Source organism: Montipora foliosa, chromosome 13, assembly GCF_036669935.1.
Source record: "Montipora foliosa isolate CH-2021 chromosome 13, ASM3666993v2, whole genome shotgun sequence".
Classification (NCBI taxonomy): domain Eukaryota; kingdom Metazoa; phylum Cnidaria; class Anthozoa; order Scleractinia; family Acroporidae; genus Montipora; species Montipora foliosa.
The window spans coordinates 23,903,188-23,928,187 of NC_090881.1; the positions used below are offsets into that span (position 1 = coordinate 23,903,188).

General features: G+C 38.7%; 2 protein-coding genes across 2 annotated transcripts; one reads left to right on the forward strand and one right to left on the reverse strand.

Annotated features, from left to right (window-relative positions):
• Positions 1 to 6,614: 6,614 nt before the first annotated feature.
• On the reverse strand, positions 6,615 to 18,104 carry LOC137982805 (paramyosin-like). Its single transcript, XM_068829959.1, has 7 exons — positions 17,506 to 18,104; positions 15,517 to 15,695; positions 14,482 to 14,670; positions 12,514 to 12,627; positions 10,881 to 10,949; positions 10,421 to 10,519; positions 6,615 to 8,675 (listed from the first exon to the last, which is right to left on the reverse strand). The coding sequence occupies exons 1-7, from the start codon at positions 18,065 to 18,067 to the stop codon at positions 8,538 to 8,540; spliced, it is 1,350 nt and encodes a 449-aa protein (XP_068686060.1). The 5' UTR covers positions 18,068 to 18,104; the 3' UTR covers positions 6,615 to 8,537.
• Positions 18,105 to 18,711: 607 nt separating this feature from the next.
• Positions 18,712 to 22,893, forward strand: LOC137983329 (putative diacyglycerol O-acyltransferase Mb3154c). Its single transcript, XM_068830531.1, has 2 exons — positions 18,712 to 18,792; positions 21,114 to 22,893. The coding sequence occupies exon 2, from the start codon at positions 21,265 to 21,267 to the stop codon at positions 22,879 to 22,881; it is 1,617 nt and encodes a 538-aa protein (XP_068686632.1). The 5' UTR covers positions 18,712 to 18,792; positions 21,114 to 21,264; the 3' UTR covers positions 22,882 to 22,893.
• Positions 22,894 to 25,000: the final 2,107 nt, after the last annotated feature.

Here is a 25,000-nt window from a genome sequence, read left to right on the forward strand (position 1 = left end):
ACAGTCACGTAAGATAAGTTACTTCATTGCCGCCACGTTAGTGGACGAGAACAAAAGATCTCTCCTTAGCTCCTTTTGTTCGCCCACCAGCAATTGTACATTACATCATTGTTATCTGTGTCTTTTGGACATCTCAGGTGTTGTTGGTTGCGTGACATGCCAAAAGAAGCCAGCGACGACCTTGGAGAACCTTGATGCGCACTTGTTCATCGTAGTTGGTACTTTCCCACAGTTTCCGGTCTCTCGATCGTACACGCCACCAAGAAACTCTAAATAGATACGCAGACTTGAACTATGTTTTTGACATAGTTCAAGTCTGCGTATCTATTCAAAGCTCTGGTAAAACCTTTGAGCATTTTTTTCACGTCATTAAGGACGGTGTCTACTAATTAAAGATATTTTTGCCTCGGTGTGTGATTATGCAGGAAACGTAGATCTTAACAAGTGTTATTGAAATCCAAAAATAAAATCGGGGGTAACCAAAGATAATTCATGAATAATATTTGTAAAAAGCTTTAAAATACAAAGCAATGTATGGCATTCTTTCACAAATTGAAGCTTAATTATCTCTGATAAATGCATGGTTACCCCCAATTTTCTTTTTGGATACCAAGAGTACTTACTAAGATCTACTTTTTCCGGATAGTTTTAAACCGCGCAAGAACAATAGTAGCCACCGTCCTTAAATAAATGAAGTTTTTGGAGGTTGTTTCCATCTTTAAACTTATAACGAGATGCTTCCGTGAAGCATACAGTGCGTTGCCTGTGGTACGTGTTACAGAAAATCAGAAGGCACTGAATTGTGTGGTATTGAAATACAGCATTCCAGTCTCCGAAGAATAACAAGTAAAAGAGAAGCGAGAAACATTGGCTTCTGGGCTGACATGTTGATAATTTTCAAGTTCCCTCACAACTTCTTTTCACCACAAGTGTGCCCTCTGAGCATCTGACAGCCTTGTAGTACTAAAATTCACTGAAGTTAGTCCCTTTCGGGCGGGGTTAGTGTCAGGATGGGAGACCAAAACAATAAACCCCTCATAAAACAGAAGCATCTGACCGAAAATACTATTAACGCTAACAAATGCGAACTCAGCAAGGTACAGATTCTGTTAGCTTGCTTTATGCAAAACAAATATTGATGCAAAAGCAAATAACTATTGATTCACAGTTTTTAGAAAGAGCAGAAGGAAGTTTCCGGGACGGTCGATCGAGAATAAAATATTTACGACATGAAAACAACATTAATTTTGAACCGTGAATATAGAATATAAAAAGTTACGATCAGCGACAAACATTTTGGGAGATTTTTGCTACGTTCAAATAAATCGCAAAATCGAAAGTGACATGCCGGAATTCAGCGGGCGCCGTGATTAAGTTACCGCGGCATGTTTACTCGTCAAACAGTGAAGTATTTGTGTCAAATAATGGCAAGATACCGGGTTTTTGAAAGTTTCTTTTTCTGTCAGGTGTTATAAAGTTTGACAATGAAATTAGCGAAGTCAAAACAAAGATCACAATCGCCCAACTCTTATTTATGGAAAGTCAAAATTTACTCTCCAAGACGCGTACGACGTTATTTATCACCAGGTAATTCCATCATTTTGGAAATAGCAGCTACTTTATTATTCATCTGCGTCACAATTTTTCACTGATTTTGGGGCTCATTTTGTTGAAACTCAAGCACGCTTCCAACAGGCCTGTGAACCCTTCCTGCTTACAGAGCAATACTAAAAAACTTCTCCCATATCACATTTCAACCTTAAGCTCGAAAAGTCAATACACAACATGATATTATAATTCACAAAGGCAGAAAATACCACGGAATCCTTTTCCAGCGAAAATTTTATTGAAACAAACAACATATTTGCTCTTAGAGGCGAAAACCTCTTCCTATTTCATTGCGTGCGTGAAGACAAGAAACTCAATCGTGTCAAATTAACATGTACTTCAGGTAAATACAGCTCACTTTGATTTCGTCTCGATGGGCGATAGATTGTTGTCGAAGTCCATTACTCGTCGCTTTTGAGATTCCTGCCTAGTTTATCCATCTGACTTTCCATTATTGAGCTCCATAAGGGTATATTTTGTTTAAGGATCCACTAAAACGCCATTCGCGTTACATGACTTTCGACGCCATTGCTGGCTAAGTTAATGATTCTACTGTGTCCACCAGAGAAATCTACGCAGTTCCACTACCCTCTCGATCCTAAGAAAATACGCGCAGACGGCTCTATGCACAAAGACACCACTTACCAGGGGAGTGACAGGCAAGAAAAAAAAAACCGAAATCTACCTATTTTTCGACTGGGTTTGCCATAGGGCAACCCAGTAAAAAAAAAACCGGAAATCTACCTATTTTCCGACTGGGTTTGCCATAGGGCAACCCAGTAATTATGTATATACACACATATATATATATATAATTGTCAAAAAGCAGCTTTTTTACGAAAAGATATTTTTGTAAGAAAGCAGCTTCTTTATGTAAAAATGCTGCTTTTTTTACATATCTGTTTGTAGAAAAAACCGCTTTTACAAGTACAGCAGCCATTAATAATTAAGCAAACCAGCTTTTACTTCATTTACTATTAATGCAGGGCATCGAGGAGTATAAACCCTTACTTTAGAGTGGAGCAGTAAATTTTTTATTTGTCTTTCTGAAACAGGAGAAAGCTGAGCTCTTCCTACTGGTACTGTCGAAAACGCAGCAACAATACGTTTCCTATTAAAATCACCGTTTAATTCCAACTATTGAATACAAAACTTCGCTCACTTTACTCAACCGCGTGCTTAGAACAACAACGAAAGTAACACGATATCCTTTTTAAACACACCCACTAAGTACAAATACATGTCTCGATCAAATCTGAATTATTTCCGGTCATTATGCGACTTTATCAAACAATAAAAAAAACACGGCATGTCAGTTTTCCAACGACTTATCCCAGTGTCCTGAATATTTTGTTCTCTTGTGCTAGCCGTATAACTATTATTTATTGGTAGGCATAATGCGAAACACCGTTTTCTTTTACATGTCACGTCTTGTAAAGGTGCATGAAATTTACAATTCAGCTTTGTAAAAAAGCGGTCCGAGCGCTATAAACTTTCCAACAACTTATATGTGAGCGTTGCGGTGAGGATCCGTCAGTGTGGCTAAAACCATTATGTTAATGTTAAACAGTTTAAAGCCGTTGACAAGGACTCGGTTAGTAAATGGATAAAAGTTTTCCATTAAATATCAGGAATAAACGTATCTGTTTGTGAAGCACATAGTGTACTCGTGTTGTATAAATAGAATTAAAAAAATAAACGAGGCTTACTTGTAAGGTGAAGTTTGATTAGAATTCGATGAGTCATTGGTCAGGGACGTAGGAGTCACGTCCTCACCCTATAAACTCATACAGTGAGTGTTCACCCACCCCACTTTTCGTTATTCAGGTACAATTCGCCTCGGTTAGCCTTTGCGAAATGCGAGTTGTGTACGTACTTAAAGACTGCAAGCTCTGGGGTTTCGCGCGCTCTATCTCATGATTCCTTTCTACCAATTCCACTTCATACTTTCCATTTTGATGATCATCAAAGTAAGCAGATCCCTCAATACTACGTAATGGTAAGTGATTTCCATCAATACATAATTCTTATCCGGCTAGCACAAGCCAACAAAATATTCAAGACACTGGCATAAATCCTTGGAAAGTTATATATAGCCATCGCACCGTTTTTTTTACAAATATATCATTGGAAAAAAGCTGCATTCTTACAAAATATATATTTGTCAAAACGTAGTATTTTTACGGTACCGTTTTTAACGCCACGTATATATATACACATATAAATGAAGTTATGGAGATTGTTTCACTTACCAGCTGGGAGTGCTCTCTGCAAAATTATGCAGAGCAAAATATATAATTTTAAGTTTAAAGATGGAGATTGTTACTCGAGTTTCACGCACCAAGCGATTTATAAGAAATCATATGAATGCGAGAGCATTATATTTCGTGATTCATAAATCTCACGAGCAAGTTTGTTTTTTCCCCAAGGAAATTTCTCCATTGCTGTGTTTCCATAGCAACTATTCATTTGCAATATTCTGTTTAGTAGATGATCGTATGCGAGTGCAATTTGAGAACTTTCAAACATCACGAGTGACCATAAATTAGAAAATGCACGAGCAAGTGCATAAAATTTTCTATTACTTTGTGTGATTCGGCTCTGGACTTGGACTTGAGAAGTTTGAGGGGAAAGGGGTTAAGGAAAGGGGTGTCGCGATTTGGCTGCGCACGCGCAAGATTTCTTTGCCTCGTAGTGACACTTTTCAGTGAAAGCACCGCATTCGGAGGCGATCGCCATGACCACTAAACCACGAAAGACTACGTGACATAACTACAAAGAATCGTGTGCGTGACCTGAAACGAGTTTATGTGTTTTCGTTCCACACAATGTCATATCCGGTTATCGTATGACTCAGTAACACGTCTTGGAGGGTAAATTACCCAGCAGAGGATATTACATGGCCGCGCGGAGATACGAAATGTTGAAAAATATTTCAAGAGTGAGCGAAGCGAACGAGTGAAATATTTTTCAACACGAGAAGAGAAGTTTCGTATCTCCAAGAGGCCATGTAATATTCTATTTATTGTATAAACACCAATGAAATACTACATCATTTCACAAAAGGCATCGAAAGGCGCGATTTTTATGCAACCACAGCAACGGTGATCTTTTCACGTGTCAAGAGAACATGTTGATATCATGTTTTCGCGCGAAAGCTCACTTGGTATTTCGTTGGTGTTTATAGCAACTTCCGTATTGTACTCTGTACCCTATTGATGTCATTGACCAATCACAAACGCGATATTGTTTAGTATATAATAAATATATTTAAAATATTAAAATTGGAATCAAGTTAAGGTGGCTCTGAATCCACTCTAGAGTCTGCTTTTTTGTATCTTTGCAGAACCGTTTATCTTATTCTGCCGATTGCTTTCCAGCAATAAACAATCGGGTTAATCAAGTTCGGTTTTGAGATACTGAAAAGCATTACAGTAAAAATCCAAAACCCGTGAACACTCCGATTTGATTTTGACATTTCCCATTGTGTGGCAACCAATCAGAGGCGACATGAAACCACAAACTACAATAGACCACTTTCGATATATTAAAATTCAGTCCTAAACAAAAGGCATCATCTCGAGGCTCTGGGGAATAAATATAAGGATTTGTATGAGTTTATTCCCCAGAGCCTCGAGATGATGTCTTTTGTTTAGGACTGAATTTTAATATATCGAAAGTGGGCTATTGTAGTTACGATTGTTTTATCAGGATACAAACCTCATGCACGTGACGTTTTATCGGGGTTTTGATAGGCTGCTAGGCTCATGAATTATGAATAAGTAATTTAACGGAATAGCTTGTTTTCTGGAATGCTAATATCCTCCTGTCACAATACGCTTTTTTCGATATGTTAAAATTCACCTTAATAGTAAGGCAGTGAGGACAAAGAAAAAGAAAGTGGATGATATGTAAATATTTTTCACATTCATTCCAACGTGTTTCTATTGTTTTTGTCCTCACTGCCTCACTATCAAGCTGAATATTTGATATTTCGAAAATGCCCTATTTGAACCACAGTTTTGGGTTCAGAGGGACCGGTGCTTTTTGTGGAAAGCTTTTTGAGTCGTCGTGTTTTATCGGGTCCAAAAACACTCGGCTACGCCTCGTGTTTTAAAACCCGATAAAACACTGCTGCTAGTCTTTTAAGCATTACTTTCTGGTTGCGGTTTAGTTTTCTCACTGGCTTCAGTTTGCTATACTTGAAATACATTTCATAAATATTTCAAGTATTCACAATTTTCGGATTTTCACAGTAAAAGACGAAACATAGGTTGTTTTTAGATAGCTTTCTTGTTATAACGGAGACTTATTACATCATAAAAATGAGTGCTGCTTGTACCGTTTTAAAGTTTTTGTTTTCATTTACATTTGCCAATTCTTAGTATTCTTTCAAATATAAGGAAACCCCAGCTACAAACCTGGACAAAAATCGTTGATACTTTTCTCAAGTTTCAGCTTTGTCCTTTTGGACAATAATTGTAACAAAGGCCCAACACAAAACAATATTTTCTATATACAAGGCTAAAAGTTAAAAAATTAAAATATTCAAACCAAACGTTTTCGGCTGTTTGCCATCATCAGGGTTGATGATGATGGCAAACAGCCGAAAACGTTTGGTTTGAATATTTTAATTTTTTAACTTTTAGCCTTGTATATAGAATATATTTTACTAAGCGAACATTATGGACAAAACAATATTGTTTAGAAAGAAGCGTAAATGTAAATAACCGAGCTATCCTTAATATTGTTCTGGAGGATGGGGGATCCACAACAAGAAGATTTACTTCATGGAAATGATAATAAATAAAGAAGCCGTGTGCATAAATAACCTAAGTGACTTTTCCCGGGTATGTTATGTTATGTTATTTTACGCCCATTATAAAGTTTGAGAAGCACATGATTTTAGGCTAGTTTTTAATTAAACAAAAGACCAGTGAAAAACATTACCCGCCCGTGATAGTTACATTTACATAAAAAAGAAAGGAAAAACTAATTTTACCTTTCCTTTCTCGTCATCTCTGGCATCTATGTTTTCCATGATTGTGCTTTCACAACAAAAGACCTAGCCGGAGAAGCCCTCATTTGCTCTGCCAAAACCACTTTATCCTCAGTCGTAGCAGCTGAAAGGACTCCATACCTGCCCTTCGACCGGATAATTACGTTTCGACATATTGCGAAGAATAATGAAAAGTTTTCAATAAACATTTCCGGCGCAACAAAATTTGGCGGCAAAACACTCTCGTCAAGTCTTGGTTAATTTGCGTCACCCTTACCCATTGAGTGTCCCCGATCTTTATTGCTTTTAATTCAGAGGAGAGAAAATAGGAAACCTGGTTTTCTTGCCTGATATGGACGTGTATGGTAGTGACGTTTCGGTAGCATCAGGAATGAAACTGGATCATATTTCAGGAAAATATTGTATTACTGATATGACGGATGAAGTAGCTATGCTACAGATACAAAAATTTGGTTTTATCAACGGAGTTGATAATGTAAATTGGCCACCGTACAGAGATTCTAAAAGCTGAGGTTTCGAGCGTTAGCCCTTCGTCAGATATATTGGTAAGGTTGTTTTAGGGGGCAACATCACATGTTCAGCTCTTGCATGATTCATCTCCCCAGATGTTGTGTTATAACTGTCATTTACGCCGTCACGACATTGTTTAGATATGGAGAAGTAAAACGTAATGGTCTCAATAATTTTGACCCGGATTGGAGATGAACTCTTACTAATATAGGTATTCTGAGGAATTCTACCTTTCCATATAAATTTGTAATAATGAATCGTTATAATAGTTATTTTTATTTTTATTTTTCAAATAAATTAATAAATTTATTGTTGTTTTGGGACAGGGTTGGTTTGCGTTGCTCGAGTCGATGATTGGTTTAAAAGATTAATTTCCCTTCCCAGTTTGAGCCAATTTTTGGAAGTGAGCAGTTTGTCAAGTTACTAGGCTTGTTGTTGAATGTGAGACTGAGAGGATTATGTCCCATTCAGATGGTTTCAACATCTGTCCAAACGGCAACCTGGGGCCGGTTGCTCAAAGCCTGGTTAGCGCTAACCGTTGGTTAAGAGGTATCAAAACCTATAGGTTTCCATGGCATTTAACGCTGGACCCGGGCCTGTTGAAAAGCACCCAACATGTGGTTAAAGTGTTGAATGCTTTTTAAAGCAAATGCTGAAACTGTTTGAATAAGCCTTTAAGCCAATCAAGTTCAAAATCGTCTTAAGTTCTTTTACTTAAATTAAGTAAGTCGTTTTTTTCTTCTTTTAAACCAGAACAGTTAAAGAGGCTAGGTCACGCTATTTCAGGTAATTTTGTTTAATTTTGTTAATTATGAGCTCTAAACGTCATATTGGCAGAGCAAGAGTCTTTCATTTGCAAAATCACGGCCACATAACAACTGAGAATGATTTTCAAGCTTTGTAAATGACATTTTGATAGAGACTGATATAAATTTGAAAAAAGGTGGGCCGACGTTTTTCAAATTTACCCAAACTCAATCCATTTCAATCCTCTCCAGTTTTGTCCATCCATGTCCCTTCTTGGCTTCCCTGTGTTTTGTTAGAGTTCTTCTATAGTTTTGAACAGTTATTTTGATATTTTAGTTAATTCTATGACCATTCGATCAGTGCTGAAATTGCCTAAAATAGCGTGACCTAGCCCCTTCAAATTAGTAATAATGCCCCCACTGTTATCCTGATAGTTTACAAACTGCTTACAGCACCCCTCTTTCCTTGATGCATGCAAAGCAATGCTCCAATCAGCAGAATGTCTCTTTCAAAAAAAGAAAAACCAGCCACGACTTGTTCTCGCATGACATTGTTTCCAGAGCATAGAGCTGGCTGCATGTTCTCTCTTTGTGTTCTGATTGGCTCATGGGATTGTCTTAGTCTTTATGAAATCCGTTCTGTTTAGTTCGAATCATAACGTCCCCTTAGGTGCAATTTTAGATGAACAAGTTTTGCAATGCCGCCTACATACAGCTCCTTTTGTGGACTTTCCTTCTTGTGAAATTCCCCTGTGACTACTGTTTGGCACATGCAGTGGTGCAGCTAAAATCTAGAACAGAAATGTGGACACCACTTTTTTTTCTGTGGCAGGGAAACGTTTGTTGCAAAGGTACGTTATGCAGTAAACACCCACATATAAGAACCTAGAATTTAAGAACCTGTTAGGCTAACAATTTCATTTTAGATCCCCATTACATAAGAACCAGTTTAGCCTTAAAAAATTGGACAGGTTCTTATTTTAGAAAATGACCTTGAAATTCCAAGAGTCTGGAAAAAAATTTAAACTGTACAGATCTTGTTTAAAACCTTTTTTATTCATGGTTATGATTGAAATATAAAGGTATTAGCATCTTCATCAGAGGAAATCAGTCATACCATATGTATCATAGAGTAGATATCTTTTGTGGAAATAAGAACCAATTTAAGAACCTAGATAACCAAAAACTACTGTAAATACCATTCTTGTAAGAACCTATTTGGCCTAACTTGGGAAAATCTAGGTTCTTATTATTATGTGGGAATTTACTATATACATTTATTACATGTATACAGCTTTTTCATTTCTCGAAATGATCACAACACTGTCAGTTTTTAGTCTGTAGATAAAATGTCCAACTGCACGGCTAACAAAAGCTTTAGGGGTCTTTAGGGATTTCGAATTCTGATTAGGTATTGTTTCACGATTTTTGTTGTATTGTTTTACGTCATGTGTGTCTTCTACACGAAGTAAAAGCCAACTGCAGCTTACATGTATATTGATTCAAACTTTTATAATTTGCTGGGAAAAATTAAAAAATTATTTTCCTTAGTAATGGCTGCCCTCAATAACAACTGTACACATTCTTTGGTTCTTTTTAAAACTGTCCAAAAGAATGACCTAAAGTGTAATCAAGTTTAAGGCTTATCACCTTTTGTGATGCTTATTGAAATCCCCATGCACCTAATTAGGGGCCTTTCTAATGTCAAATCTGCAATTCCAATCCAGCAGATGAAGTGTCCTACCACTAAGGTGAGTCCCAGGAATACAGAGGAAGGTATAAAATGCAGGTCACAGGTCATAGTTTTACCAATACAGAGAAAATCCTAACCATTCATTAATTAAAAGCTACCCTTTAGGGCTAATGTTAGCATTGGTCAACAGTTAGGGCTGTTTCTGTATGGTAAAACAATGACCTGTAACCTGTGTTTTTTGCACCTTCCCCTAATTCAGGGGCATTGCTAAACCACGAAACAGCGAAACGAAACACTAAAACACCATGTATGACCCCACCATAGATTGAATACTTACCGGACAAAGGTTGGATTTGAGATTAAATATCATTTTAGGCCTAATTAGGCCTAAAACGTTCTTGCTCCTAATTCATCGAGATTAAGATTAGGATTCAGATTAAGACTGAGATTAGGAGCAATAACTTTTTAGGCCTAAAATGATGTTTAATCTCAAATCCAACCTTTGTCGGTTAGCATTCAATGTATGGTGGGGTCATACAAGGTGTTTTGGTGCTTCGTTTTGCCGTTTCATTGTTCAGTAATGTCCCCCTAATTCAGCTCTGAAAAAACAAATCCTTTTCCATACCAATAAGAAGCTGTTTACACAAGGTCTATGCTTGGAAAAGCTACAAAAATTTTACAAGAATGTTAAAAGCACAACTACACTGGGAGATGCAGTACAAGGAAGGGGTCCAGCTTTTATTGGAGAAGAATCTTGGCCCCCAACCCAATGTAGCAGTGGACAGGGAAAACCAATGATGATAATGATATCACACCTCCCAGTGTCAAAATAAACTTCCCCACCTGACTCCACCTGATCTCCTCTTCAAGTTGTCGCTGCTGTTTTTTATTGTGCACCAAACCAAATGCCTGTTTCCTCAATGTATCCTCAAACTTTTGAATCTGATGACAAAAAGTATTCAACAAGAGGAGCATTCTATAATGTTAGTCCCATTTCTTGAATTGGCCTCCCAATGCAGACTCAAGTTCATTTGCTTCACGTATTACCAATGCATTAGGTTGATTATGGTTTAGAAAATGTCGGTTACGACGGTTTTGCCTACCCTTTTCGCCCTACCCTTTCTGTCGGTTTTGAGCAATTTTGGGCAGTTTTGGGGTTTCATGCCCCCCTCTTCAAAAACTGTCAAGGAATACTCCTTACAAAACAAAACCTTGAATTTCAAGATTGGAAACAACAAGCTTGTAACCAGGACTATTAACAAATAAACTGGTATGCATACAACATTCCTTTTATTGATAGTACCTGCTCCTTGCATCTGCGCAATTTCTTTTGTAGTTCGTCTCTGTCTGTGACGCTAACCGTCAACTGATTCTGAAACAAAAAAACACCCCTTAAAGCATTCCTGACCATAAATTCAAAGAGAAAAATGATTACAGGTTCCTAAAACTAATTATTATTGCGTTCATTCCAGTTTATGGGTATAATGAGAGGAATAACAGAGCTTGGTAAAACAAATTAGACCAAAAAGCATAGCCTAAATGAATGCTTCCCATAGGAAAACAATAAACAGGACCGCAGGATAATACCGAAAGAGATTGCTTTGCTTTGTTAAATTGAGCTCAGTTACACCGTATTAACTGACAAGGGCTGACAAGCCCACCTTTTACTAAGCATTGTCATACCAACCACTTAGGTTGGCAAGGTACATTCCAGATAATAATCATTATTATTATCTTGAAGGTGCCTTGCCAATCAAGAGGGCTGGCACACTGTGATGAGAGCAACCGCTTCCTGCTTAAGTGGCCCAGGTTCAATTCCCAGACTTGGTGTCATATGTGGGTTAAAGTTGTTGATTCTCTACTCTTCTCCAAGAGACTTGACTAATTAGAGTGTAATGTCAAGTGCTAGTTTTGTACCCCATATGAGCCATGTGAGTGTTAGCTCTACTAATGGGAATGGGCCCACACAAGGACAGAGAAAACTCTGGCCATGTGGGAATTGAACCCACGACCTTCGGGTTAGATCACCGCTGCTCTACCAACTGAGCTACAAGGTCAGTTAAGTCTGTTGAAATATAAAAAGCTACACGGCCAACGTTTGTAATAACGTAACCCTTCCTTGTTCTTCTCCAAGAGGTTTTTCTCTGGGTACTCCGGTTTTCCCCTCTCCTCAAAAAGTGATGTTTGATTTCATTTCGACGTACAGTCCCCCAGTGCAAGAAGACTTGACACTTAAATCAAGTTCAAAAGTTCAAGTTCAACCAAATGTAAAATGTACAAAATGTAAATGGTTTGTTTGTAGTGGAAGTGCACTTAACTATCAAGCTAGTTCACAGGCACCCCACTTTTAATAATCTGAAAGAAACAATTCGAACTAAACAGAAAGATTATAATTTAAGAACCCCAACTGGCAGGAGGTAACCAGTTGGCTATTTACAAAGTGTGGCATAAGAGTTGAATCCGGGACAATCGGAAACAAATCCAAACCAGCAATTAGAACAGGATTTGAATTACCGCATGCAGACCCAATGCCATAACCATTGGACCAGTCGCCACCTCCCTAAATAGCCAAATCTTAATCCCTTAAAGGTTAGTAAAATATTGGTTATACAGTATCTCTTGGCAATTGAATTGAGAAGGTGAGCACAACATGAAGTGATGAAGAGGGCTATATATCCATTCGAAGGTTCCTCTTCTCATAAAGCTTTATCATCTTTAATTGCAAGGGTAACATATTTATAACATCTAATTTGCATCATATTCCATTATGTGCATCAATATTTCAAAAGGTTAAGGAACAAAAATAACAGTACTCAAGCTACTTTAGAACAATGATTCTGAGATCTCAGATGTTAATTCCTCGCAATTAATGTTTCGTTTCTCATCTTTGCCTCATTGTGTGGATGCAGTGATGACTTTGAAACATTACAACTGACCTTGGTGTAAAACAACTCAGAGTTAGCTTCATTGGATTGCTTTCTCAGAGCAGTGTTTTCTACTTTGAGGGAGTGGATCTCTTGTTTCCTTTGATAGATTTCATCAATAAGTGTCTGAAAATGTAAAAAAGTTAAGAAGTGCTGGGTTGATGTGAGTCAGTGCAGAAACAAGTTGACTGAAAAAGGGTAAGCACAAAATGTTTTGGGGGCAGAAAACAAAGAGAAAGATTGTTTCAGATATTCAATGGTCTTGTTGAAAAAGATATGTGAGCAGTGGTTATAACATTCTTAAATTCGAAATTCATGCATGCCCAAAAATGCACGCTGTCATGGTAAATTGGTGAATAAAACCCAGAGTTTCTTAATATGTTACTTAAGTATTGACAATCTGAGGTAAGTCAAAGTTTCATGTAAATGTTGTTGTCCACTTCAGGAGCATTGTGTTGTGTTCCACAGATTTACAGTTCACCTTTTTGGACATAAGGATAGTTTGAGGTTGTTGATGAGTGGGGTTAAAGGAACTTTAAATTTCTTCACGTTTATCATAAGAGGCATACATCTGTCCACTGCTCAAAATGTAAAAAAAAAAAAAAATTCCAGGTTGTCCCTGTTTCAAAAGCCGAACGACCAAACCTGTGAATTTGGTTGCCCTGATAAACCCTTGTTACCCCATGATTAAATGTACGCTGTGTTGAGACAAGCTTGAATATTCCTTAGTTCTTAGCGTGTGCCTCTGATTTTTCAGGGATGTCTGGGTTTAACTGTTGACATTTTCAAAATGGGGTCATCAGTGAGCTGTTCGATCTCCATTGCCTACATGTTTGTGATATACACCTTATTCCAAAATGCCGCCATTTTAGTATTCTTTTGTTTCCATGCAAATTGCATGGTCCTTATGGCCTTGTTCAAGGTTAGATATTCTTTTGAATTTTACGTTTGAAAGTGAGGCCATAAGGGCCTATTTGCATGGAAACAAAACAATACTAAAATGGCAGCCATTTTGGAATAAGGTGTATTATCCCTTAAATTTTCACATCTGACTATGTCTTATAAAAGCTGCAGATATTCAAGACACAGAAAATTTTCAGCTGCAAACAAAATAGTTATTATTTATTTCGTTTGTCTCAGAAAACCAGACGACTACTAATCTCAAGCAATGTAGGTCATTGTGCATTAATGCGGACATCAAATGACAATTATGCCTAATATTAATGAAGTAAATTGCAGCACAAAGAAACATGTATACGATCTATCACCCTCATAGCAAACCTCAACAGTATCAGTTCTGGCCCCGACTAAAGAAAGGGATAGCAAATGGTACTTCCAAAATCTTGGCATTCGCAAACTCTTCATCTGATCTCGAAATTTCGACAGCGTTTGCGAAGATTGTCGAAGTCTCATTTATATTGCATTTATTTTGGTGTGAAGCCTTGCATGTTTTGGTCTCGGTGTCAGATTCACAAATAAGGGTCTCGGCATCTCGGTGAGTCTCTGATTTTACCATTCATCACCCCTAAAGAAGTGTGAGGAGGTGGAAAAATTAGAACTTCATCATTGACACAAATCTGCAATATTGCGATGTAGTCCTGTTGTGGTGTTCAGTTTGCTCCCAAGCTTTGGTGGCTGGCGTGATATTTAAACATGTGTGAGTAAAAGGATGGTTGCTCCATTGTGTTTTGGCTGCGAGAGCAAGAGGGCTACAAAACAGCAAAACCTCAATGACTTTACTCAAGGCCCAATTGAGGCCAAAACACATAATTGTATGATAAAATATCCCACCAGCTATGCAGGCTACAGAAATGCTATGATGTTATTTGCAGTATCGCCGTTTGTCAGTGAGGAGACTGGCAGAAAAATCTCAACTGTTTTCAGTTTCATAAAGTGACTGCATCAACATCTACAGGCCGAAGAGCCTAAGGATTTTAAGTGAAGGGATTGGTTCACCGTAAAATAAAGATATACCAGTACCTTGTGAATTCTGAGAGCCTGTGCTTGTCGTGTGAGCAGCAATGCCTTAGCTCTTGAAACAGGTGCAGTGGCAACTCGCTGCCGAGTGTTGTTACTTCCTGTTCGGCATGAAGTTTGAGGTCTCAAAGACAACAGATGACTGTGCCTTCTTTGGACTACTTGTTCATGTTTGTCAATATCTACAAATGGCTAAAATGTACATGAAAACAACAACAGTTTGTATTATTATTATTGTTATTATTGTTATTATTATTATTATTATTATTATTATTATTATTATTATTATTGTCTTCCTTGATACGTCTATGGCAGAACCACTGAACTACCACCAGAATGTAACTCATTGACTAAGCAGAGAGACATGATAGATTTTACTGAGTATCAAGTATTTATGAGTCAATGAATCATGAGTTGTGAGTCAATGAGTGAATGAGTTAGTGCAGTTACCCTAACCCATAAAATGAAAGCTAAAATTTCAGAGACTGTGTTTAGGCCTAATCACTGAAACGAGGGCTTAGGCTTAATCAATAAATTATTGCTAATTATTGACTGTGAGCCTCATTGACTCATGACTCCTTAACCATTTGACTCAGTCTAACGCTCAGTCTAACCTCGATTTGACTCAGTCTAACGCCAGACGATTTTACTATTTTCTTTCTTTCTTTATTTATTTATTTCAGTTTATGACACTTTTAGCAAATTATCATTATGACAATTCCAGGGAGGACAAAGAAATAGAACATGAGGTCCCTTACAAAGCCAATGCCTCCTGGTCAACGGCCAGAAAAATTAAGAAAAAAAAAACAGACTAGTATAATTTTACTCTTTAATGGGGCACAGTTCAGGAGTTAATGGCTTAATTGCCAAACATTTGACCATGATGTGAAGACATAAAATAAAAACCTCACTACTACTGTTTACACTTACAGCTCTTCAAGAAGATATACATGTAATATATAAAACATTTATACACATTTATCAACTTTGTATACTCGGCTACAAAACAGTTTACATTATGGATAATAAATTTCTTACTGAGGTAAAATCATCGCTGGTGTCTCCTTCTTTTTCAACCTTATTGTGGTAACGTTTAAGTCCCATTGGCTCAGTTTGGCATTCTGCATTTTGCAAGATTGGTCCCTTTTCCATGTCAAGACTCAACTTATTTTCAAGCATCCAGCATCCAACTGTTTGGCATCCAACATCACAGAATTCTAAAAAGGAGTTACATTCAAATGTCATGGAATTTAATTCACATTCATGGGCCCTGCAGACTTCCCAGGAGGGACCTATTTTGCCTTTTCCAAGTGACAGACTAGTGTTGATGATGAAATTAGCAAATGAAAGAAAACACGAGTAATTGACTGAATGGCAAAAGACACATTTACAAAATCTGGTTCGCTCAACTGTAAGACTAAAATGTGGCTTTAAAGCCATACAAAGAACAAAGAAAGTTAACTTAGGTGGAATTTCCTTTATAAGGGTGTTAAAAGGAAAGCGTAGTCCTGTCTAACTGTAACATACATAAATGAGGGAACAATGTATTAAAGACAAACATAATGAACTGGGGAAATAAAACAAGTTAAGTTTTGAGGTCATCCCAGTTATAAATGCTACTTTAGCAGTAAGAAAAGGAAAACCTGAAAATTTCAGTCTTGAATGGCATTTGAACCCATTTATTCAGGATTTTAACACTATGGTAGTAGATTTTTCTACCGGATACAGAAGGAGATGTTAGGCCACAAGCCCTTTCGATTCTGGCAGATTAGCAATTTTACTGTTCAAAAGATGAAAATCATACCTCCCTTAGCCCACTTTTTAAGGTGTATAGGGAATGTGATACTGGGGGGACCCCGGGTCAATTTTTTTGTTGAGGTGGTGGGAGGAGTTAATTTAGGGGGTGTCAAGCTCTAGGGGATCCAATTCTCTGGGGGGGGGGGGGGGGGGGGTGGGTTGATTGAAAGAAAAAATCTCCAGATTTTAGATCTCCAGGAGTTGACATCTCTGCTGTGATGCAGGGATAAGGATCTCCTAAGAGGTGTACCCTTGTTAGCTGAACTGCAGAATACCCAGCCACGTACTTGCATGTGAATGGTGTGTATTCTTATAGGTGGTTTTCATGTTATGTCATCGCCGCCATATCAGTTGGTGGACGAAAACAAAAGATCTCTCATTAGCTGCTTTTGTTCATCCACCAGCAATATTGTACATTACATCACCGTTATCTGTGTCGCTAGTGACTGGTTGCAAACCACATACATGCTTCATTCTTCAAATAATGCCAGGTATTCTGCAGTTATTCCCGGACATTACTAAACCAAGAAACGGCGAAACAACGAACCACCGAAACGAAGCACCAAAACACCATGTGTGACCCCACCATTCATTGAATACTAACCGACAAAGGTTGGATTTGAGATTAAATATCATTTTAGGCCTAATTAGTCCCAAAACGTTATTGCTCCTAATTCATTGAGATTAAGATTAGGATTCAGATTAAGACTGAGATTAGGAGCAATAACAATTTAGGCCTAATTAGGCCTAAAACAATATTTAATCTTAAAAGGTGTTTTGGGTGCTTCGTTTCGCTGTTTCGTTGTTTAGTGATGTCCGTTATTCCCCCTTGTTTTGAAATCATTTAATCCATTTTGTATATTTATGATGCCCTTGAAGACCAACAACAACAACAACAACATCTTTATATCACACCACCTGCAAATAGCAAGGCTAATCGAGGCAGGTGGTGTGTAGACGGCGCAAGATTTATTACGAATACTTGAAGTGAAAAAAAGTACCATATTTATAATAAAAAAGGTCAGTCACGAGAGAAATGGGTCCCCGAATGGGTCCTTGTTATTTTGTTTTAACTCACCCATTGGGCGTTCTTTCTTGATCCCAAAAGGCCCTTGGTGGCCCTAGAGCATATTGTCTTTAAGTGCCTACCATACCGGTATATTAAAGAGCCTCTAGAGGCATTCTAATATGAGCTTAATGATGATATTATTAACTCGGATGCGTACTTACTATTTATGACAGCTTCAGTACACAAGGCATTGTTATTTTCTCCTTCGCCAACCTCTAACTCCCTTTCTCGCTCAATTGATCCTTTTGGCCTTTCAACTCTGTTAAATGTTGCATCTTCTTCACCTGGAATTTTCCCCACTTCTAATCGAAGAGCGTCCAATTCCTTGCGCTCTAATTCCAACCTCTTCCTCTCGGCAGCTAATTCTCCTTTCTCGTACCATAATTTATCCCGATCTGAGTCCAGCTCTTTGGCCTGTAGCAGAGAATCCCTTCTTATACTTCTAACGCTTTCGTGACTTTGAAAAATCTCGTCCAGAAAAGATTCCAGATCCAACTTGAATTTCACTAGCTCCGTCGACAATCTCTCGTTCGGACCCTGGGAAGCAGCAAGCCTGCCTTTCAAACTTCGAAGAACCGGATAATCTCCGTTTTGCTCCGTGTATTTTGATTGCGAACCTTCAATCGCTTCAAGAAGGAGTCTGCTTTTCGCGATCGCATCCTCTAGTTTTCCTTGAAGACTCGATACGCCATCGAGAAACGGACCAACATCAAAGACCGCCATGTTGTTTTCGACTCTCGGTTGCGTTGACTACACTGAAATTGACATATTTTCCCGCCATATTAGTGTGAAATTTTTGATTGGTCGTTTGACACCATTATCAGATTTATCGTTTAAAAGCTTCGTTTAAATATTTTATTCACTTTGTCCCGTTTTGTCGCTGTGACGTTATCTAAAACCACAAATAAGACCATGAAGTAAAATTTTATCGTCGTGCCAAGGAATTCCCTTGAAAGAAAAAAATCCTTGTCGAATGTTCATCTTTCTCTCGTTGAGGCTCGTTAGATTGTGGCAAGAAACACGATTATGACGTCATCATCAAGCGTAAGTCAATGGTTCATGCAACTGACATCAAACAGAAGCCCAGTTCGGGTTTAGTCAATTCCTATAATTTTTTTGGCTTGAAAATATTCAACCCAATTTTACTTTACTTTTTCAAAGGGCAATGAAATTCTCTTTGTCCTATGATTCCTATCAAGAAGGTCAGTTGCAACACAGGCAGCCCACCCTCGCCTTCAAGTATTTAACTGACGTTTGCATGAATGTCAACCTGCCTTTCTCCAATTTTCTCCAATTTCGTGACCTTTCGCTGCCTGTTTTTCAGTCAAAAAATCACATGGGAAAGGTACGCTCCAGGATTACGGTTAAGGTTCATTGGGAACATGAAAAGAGCCACGAAAGCTAATCGCAAGATTGCATACAACTGAGAGTCAAGCAGAGGCTGATTGGTAAGTAAGATTTAATTTCCTATTGCTTTACAAGTTATCACTGTGGACCCGAGCTCTCTTTTTGCAGAAGACCACATATTCCGTTTCCTCCATCTAGCGTGTTTCATATATTTCGTTGTCTTGCACACCTTTGCCAAGGTGGCCGTTCATTTTACTTCTTATTGAAACTAGACATGGGTCCATATATATGCAGTCACAATCCTCTTCCAAGACTTCTATATTGAACATTTTAGGCTTGAGAAAGTAAAAAAATTCGTTCCTAGGAATTGATACAATAGTATGGAATTTATTACTGTAAGATTTTCGGAATTTTCCTAAATTTATATTTCAAAGCAAATTTTCAAGGCGAATGGAACTTCTTGTTAAAAGTGAGAATTATTCATTAATAAATAATTCATGAGCCTAACAGCCTATCAAAACATCGATAAAACAATCCTCATTAGAATTCTTTATATAAAGAATTATAATATTAAGAACCAGGCTTGTTTATCTTGTATGCTAATATCTTCCCCTCACATTTTGAACCCGTGTTCGGGCTCTCGAGGAGCACGCTTTTTGAGGAATATTTTTGAAGCCGTTCAAAAAACTAACAGCACGTGTTTTATCGGGTCTAAAAACACTTGGCTATGTCTCCTGTTTTCAAACCCGCTAACACACTGCTGCTTGTTTTTTAAACAGTAAGTCACCAACATCATTCATGCAATAAGGTAACTGTGTCATTTTCCAAGGTATTGTTCTAATCCACATGCTATACTGCTCTTACAATCGTGTATGATAGCTCTGCTCTCTCAAGTTTTATTTGACGGTGTTCTTTAAATCATGTTGTTCTCTCTTGTGTAACTTTCCAGTCATTTCTTCCCCTCGGCCAGGCAGGGAAAACAAAGAATCGTCGCGTTCCGCAACTACAGAACCGCCTGCTTCGCAGGGTAAACAGTGCAATCTCAAACATCACGGGATATCAAAAGCTATATAGCTCTTCATCCTATCCTATCAATTCAGATTTAAGTTGCTTTTATTGTCGTTGCTTTTACTGTCAAACATTTTACGTTGTATCAAGTTTGTTACGAGGTAGAAGGATACAACTGAAAAGATCACGATTAGGTGAATGAGACTCCCGCAGGAGCCCGATGACCAATTACAGGAAACTAACTTGACGTCATAGCGTCATCGAACCGGAACCGCCTCTTTTGTTTTACGGCAAAGGTAGTCCAAAAATACAAGGGAGGGTTACGTTTTCGCAAACGTTGGCCGTGTAGCACTTATCTTTCGACATAATTCACTATTAGGGGGTAATGTGAGGTGCTATAATCTACTTATGAAAACCATGTGAGCGTTTATAGCATGATGGAATTGGGCCCACACAAGTCTTTGTTTACATGTGTTTACATGGGTAGAATATAGCGGCATGTACTAAGACCAGGAACAAGGGTTAGCCAAATTGAGGGTGTTCCGGAGTGTTCCGGTGTTCTGGGGTGTTTCGGTATTCCTGGTTTTAGTACATGCTGAATATAGCACTTCAAATTACCCTCTAATAGTTAATTCTAGTCCAAAAATAGATTGGTCTGTAAAAATGCCGTGACATAGGCTTAGTATGGGAGTCGCTCGCTCCTATCCATGGGCTCCTGTTTTAAAGTTATTTTTTGGTGTGGAGGTTTCTATAATATTTCCGTTCTCTCTAAGTAAAGAAAGACTCAGCATGAAATCGTGGACTAATCATAAAAAACCGTTAAAGTGCCCCTGTGATAAAAGAAATCACTTCCTTTTTTCCTTCAGATTTTGAAAGGGTGTTTGCTTAACACCTGACTAGCAAATTTCTTTGCTTTGATTTTTATCCAAAGGCCGTTTACTTTGAGTGTAAGTTATGGATTTCACGGTCCTCCATTACTCACGTTCAAAACTGACCGATTGGACCTCAGAGGTTTTGGATCCAAGGAAAAGTGACGTCAAAGTCTCCCTAGCTCAAAATTTCAGCGTGTGAATGCAGCTTATTATATATGCAAAACGCTAGTTTAAAAGTCTGAAAGCCCAAAACTCCAGTGCTGCATATTTATTCTTCGGCGTACACACGCATTGCATTCTTAAAGTGAGTCTTTGACGTCATGTTCTCCTCGATCCAGCTCTCTCAAGGTCTTAAAGTTAGTCATGGTGGATCATTAAATAGGAAAATTCCAGTTAAAATAAACAGGTGTCTTTGAAATCACGGCTAACGCTTTGGTCGCTTAGTGTTTGGTTAACATCGTTTTGAAATCCAAAGAAAATAAGAATTGCTTTTTTTGGTCACAGGGGCACTTAAGGTAAATTAGAGCCATCGTTTGTTACAGGTTGCAGTAGATTTCCCACATGTCAAATCCAAAAGCCAATCACGTTCAAGCAATTACTGGTGACCAAACTCACTAAACCCTCTTTGGCTCTACTCGTGTAGCGGTGAAGAAAACACTTTAAGCTGGAGAGAAATCAAGTGAAAAATTCTAAATGACTTTCAAGATGGATCCAGATTGTGTGAATCATTCTACAACGCCTTCGACACCAAAATCAACGCTCAATGTTTGCGACGAGTTTCGAAGATCGAGAATTATCCAAAAAGAGTTACGAGGCTTCGGCGTTTCGCCACTTCGCGAACCATTTCAAGGAGCATGTTTGGCTGGGGTTTTCGCTTTCAGAACTGTGATGTATCTGCTGGAGTCCGCAATGGCATTTCTCGTCTTTTGTCTTGTAGTCCCCATTTTGACGACTGTGGCTGTACTTTTGTGGTTTCAAGAGTTCCTTATCCGGCGTTACCTATCGTGGACTCGTAAATGTACTCCGCTTCCCGCAGACGACGCTGTGTGGCAGCAAGATGGTGCAAAGAACCGTCACATTATCCACGCTCTAATGATCATAGAAGGGACACCAGATATCGAGAAACTCCGCCAAATTGTCTGCAGTCGACTCGTGCATGGAAAGGATGAAAAGGGCGATAACATTTGTCCTCGACTCACACAAATTATCGAGAAACATTTTGGTTATTTCGTTTGGAAAGAAGATGACAACTTTTGCATGCGGAAACACGTTATAACGTGGGGCAGAGATCTGCCGAATTCTCTGCAAGAATTGGATGATATCATTTCCGAGATCTGTTCGATTCCGTTGCCGGAATTTCTGTCACCATGGCAATTTCTTGTCATTCCGATTCCAAAAGAAAATTGTTTCGGCCTTCTATTGCGATTTCATCATAGCATTGGAGATGGAGTAGCTTTAACAAGAGTATTTGTAGGGAATCTATACGATGTACCTCCCCAAACACCTGAGCCTAAGAAGTTTAGCGCAAATCAGAGAGTCTTCATGTGGATCAAAGCAATCATTTTTGGTCCTCTAATGGTGGTAACCAAGTTCTTTACGCCAGCCGACTCGTCTAAAATTCACGGACAGGAACTTTGTGGAAAGAAAGCCATTGCATGGTCAAAAAACATTGATCTCTCTTTGGTCAAACACATTAAAAATGTAGTTGGGACAACAGTAAATGATGTCATGGTTTCTTGCATCGCGGGAGCTCTGCATGATTATCTCCAAGAAAATGGCGATGATTCGAAACCGGAAGATATGTGGGCTTCAGTTCCTGTGGACATCCGCGCTTCAACAAAATCGGTTAAACTCGAGAACGAGTTTTCCGTTGTGTATCTAAGGCTACCAATTGTAGCCAAGAACGCTGTTGATAGGCTCTTAGCCACTAAACAGCGCATGGACGCAATCAAGGCATCCGCTCAATCTAGGGCGTCGGCACTGAGTGTCCAGATAATTATGTTATTGCCCGAGTGGTTTTCCAAACCTATCTTAGACTTCTTTTGCAGTAAGATGTCGTGTGTCCTTAGCAATGTTCCTGGACCTCAACAGACTCTGTTTCTTGGGGGCCAGAGAGTAGTCGAAGGTATTTTCTTCGTGCCTCAAAGAGCAAAAATCGGAGTGGGGCTATCAATATTTAGCTACGATGGGAGAATTCGGATCGGCATCTTGTCCGATCAATACGTCATTCCTGACCCAAGGAAAGTGGTGAAGGACTTTGAGAAAAACTTCTGGCAGTTAGTAAAAGAGTTAAATCTAAATGAAAATTAGAACATTGTACTTACGCTCTGAGCAACTTTAACAGTTTTCCAAATATACTTAAAAGCTGTATGAAAAACTGAGCAGTTAAATTAATATAGGTTATCATTATACACTTAAGTATGGTCCCGAGGGAAACAGCTAGTTTTGTTTTCCCTCGAGTCCTGATGTTTCCCTCGACTTCGTCTAACCCTAAACCTAAACCTAACCCTAACCCTAACCCTAACATCAGGACGCGAGGGAAAACAAAACTAACTAGTTTCCAGATGGACCAGACGTAAGTGCTTTGTTATACATTTAGACTTTTCCTTCGGTAATCGCAGCAAAACATCCGGGGTGGACAACAATTTGAATTTGATCATGGGCACGTGACTACGAATCATCCAATCACAGTGGTCGTTTTGTTGAGTGAACGTCTAGGTATATAAAGGTAGGTAAATTGCGTTCATAACTGCGAAGATCATAGCTTCACTTGATTTCATATCCGCAGTTCATATGATTCATTTCATATACCATTTCATCATTAATAATTATTGAATTCATATGTCGCTGGATGGTTGCCCTTTAATCAAGCGCGAGCGCGAGTGATCTATAAAAACAGTAGTTTATAGGTCTTCATGGGGGTGGAAATTAATTGAGGCAGAGGTAGCTTTTAGCTTGACTTACGAAATTCGGAAAAACGAAAGTGCCTCCCTAATCATACCACACCTCCCTCATTTATTAACATTAGCATAGGGATTTGAAAAAAAAATACAAATACTTAAACTAGCACTGAGGCGTTTTGTCAACGAATCCTACCACACCTCCCTCATTTATTAACATTCGCATAGGGATTTGAAAAAAAAATACAAATACTTAAACTAGCATTGAGGCGTTTTGTCAACGAATCCTAGCCTGAAAGTCGAACGGTTTCTTTGGGCACAATGTTCATTTTTCCACTGGTACGCGGTAAAAAAATAGTTGCTAGGATAATCGGTTCCCGTAAATATGGTATTACCAAGATAGCGACTCTCACTGTTACGTCGTCACCTATTGTCATTTATAGGGAGTTTTAGCAAAGACGACGGCTACAGCAACGAAAACGTCAGTCCAAAATATAAGTTAGCGCTATCGCAAGTATTTGGCGATTAATCCGTCTTGTTCACATTGTACAATACAGGCGAACTATCCTGTAACTGGATGGGTACGAACGGTTTTAAAGTCAAAACTGAAAATGACTTTTTCATTGTTATATGCTCACGTTGTCGTCAAAACCTAAAATTTGGTGATTTCACGTTGTTGTTTTGTGGAGTACGGCAAAGAAATGCACGGAAATTCGTGTTTCACGTGCACCACGAGTATTTTTCCTTTTTCAACCAATAATATTCTTGCTTTTTGGCGTTGCCGTAGCCGTACCCGTCGTCTTTGCTAAAACTCCCAAATGTGCCAACCAGGGTTGCTCGAAGCTGGGTTAGTGCTAACCAGCGTTAAATACCATGGAAACCTTTAGGTTTTGATATCTCTTAACCAACGGTTAGCGCTAACCATGCTTCGAGCAACCGGCCCCGATAGCTCCCAACGTCACTGGCTTCGTAGCTCAAGTTGGTTAGAGCGTCGCACCGGTATCGCGAGGTCACGGGTTCAAACCCCGTTGAAGTCCTGAAGTTTTTCAAGCTTCTCTACGCAACTGCTAAAATTGCGTCTATAACTGCGAGGATCACAGCTTTCCTTGAAGATTGAACTTTTCGAAAAAAATTACCGGGACAATTGTCACATGACCCGGCTCCCACGAGATTCCTATAGCTCAAATGCAGAGCATTCGAACTAGTAATCGGAAGGTCAAGAAGCCTTCGGATTTTTTCCGAGTTTCCCCTTGCCACCATTGGAAAAAAATTCATCTCTTCAACAATTTTCCTTTTGAAAAACGTATCTAGCAATGAGGCTCCGACATCGGGACTTGAAAAATTTCCTAGTAGCTCCTTGCAAGAGTCAAAGCTGGTCTTCCGATTAACGGTTCGGGTGCTCTGGCCTCAGAGTTATAGTATACTCGAGGCAGCTACAATTTACCTTGTTAATTCTTCTCTGATTAGTACCTTCTAGGCCAGTTGGAAGACTTAGCACATAATAAAGTTCATGTACGTATGTATTCTGT

Excerpts from the sequence above, each read along its gene's own strand:
- LOC137982805 (XM_068829959.1), bottom strand. The coding sequence starts at position 18,067 with ATGGCGGTCTTTGATGTTGGTCCGTTTCTCGATGGCGTATCGAGTCTT. Across the intron at positions 15,696-17,505 it reads TACTGAAGCTGTCATAAATA|AATTCTGTGATGTTGGATGC; the intron begins GTAAGTACGCAT and ends ACTCCTTTTTAG. Across the intron at positions 10,950-12,513 it reads CTGAGTTGTTTTACACCAAG|AATCAGTTGACGGTTAGCGT; the intron begins GTCAGTTGTAAT and ends TTTTTGTTTCAG.
- LOC137983329 (XM_068830531.1), top strand. The coding sequence starts at position 21,265 with ATGACTTTCAAGATGGATCCAGATTGTGTGAATCATTCTACAACGCCT.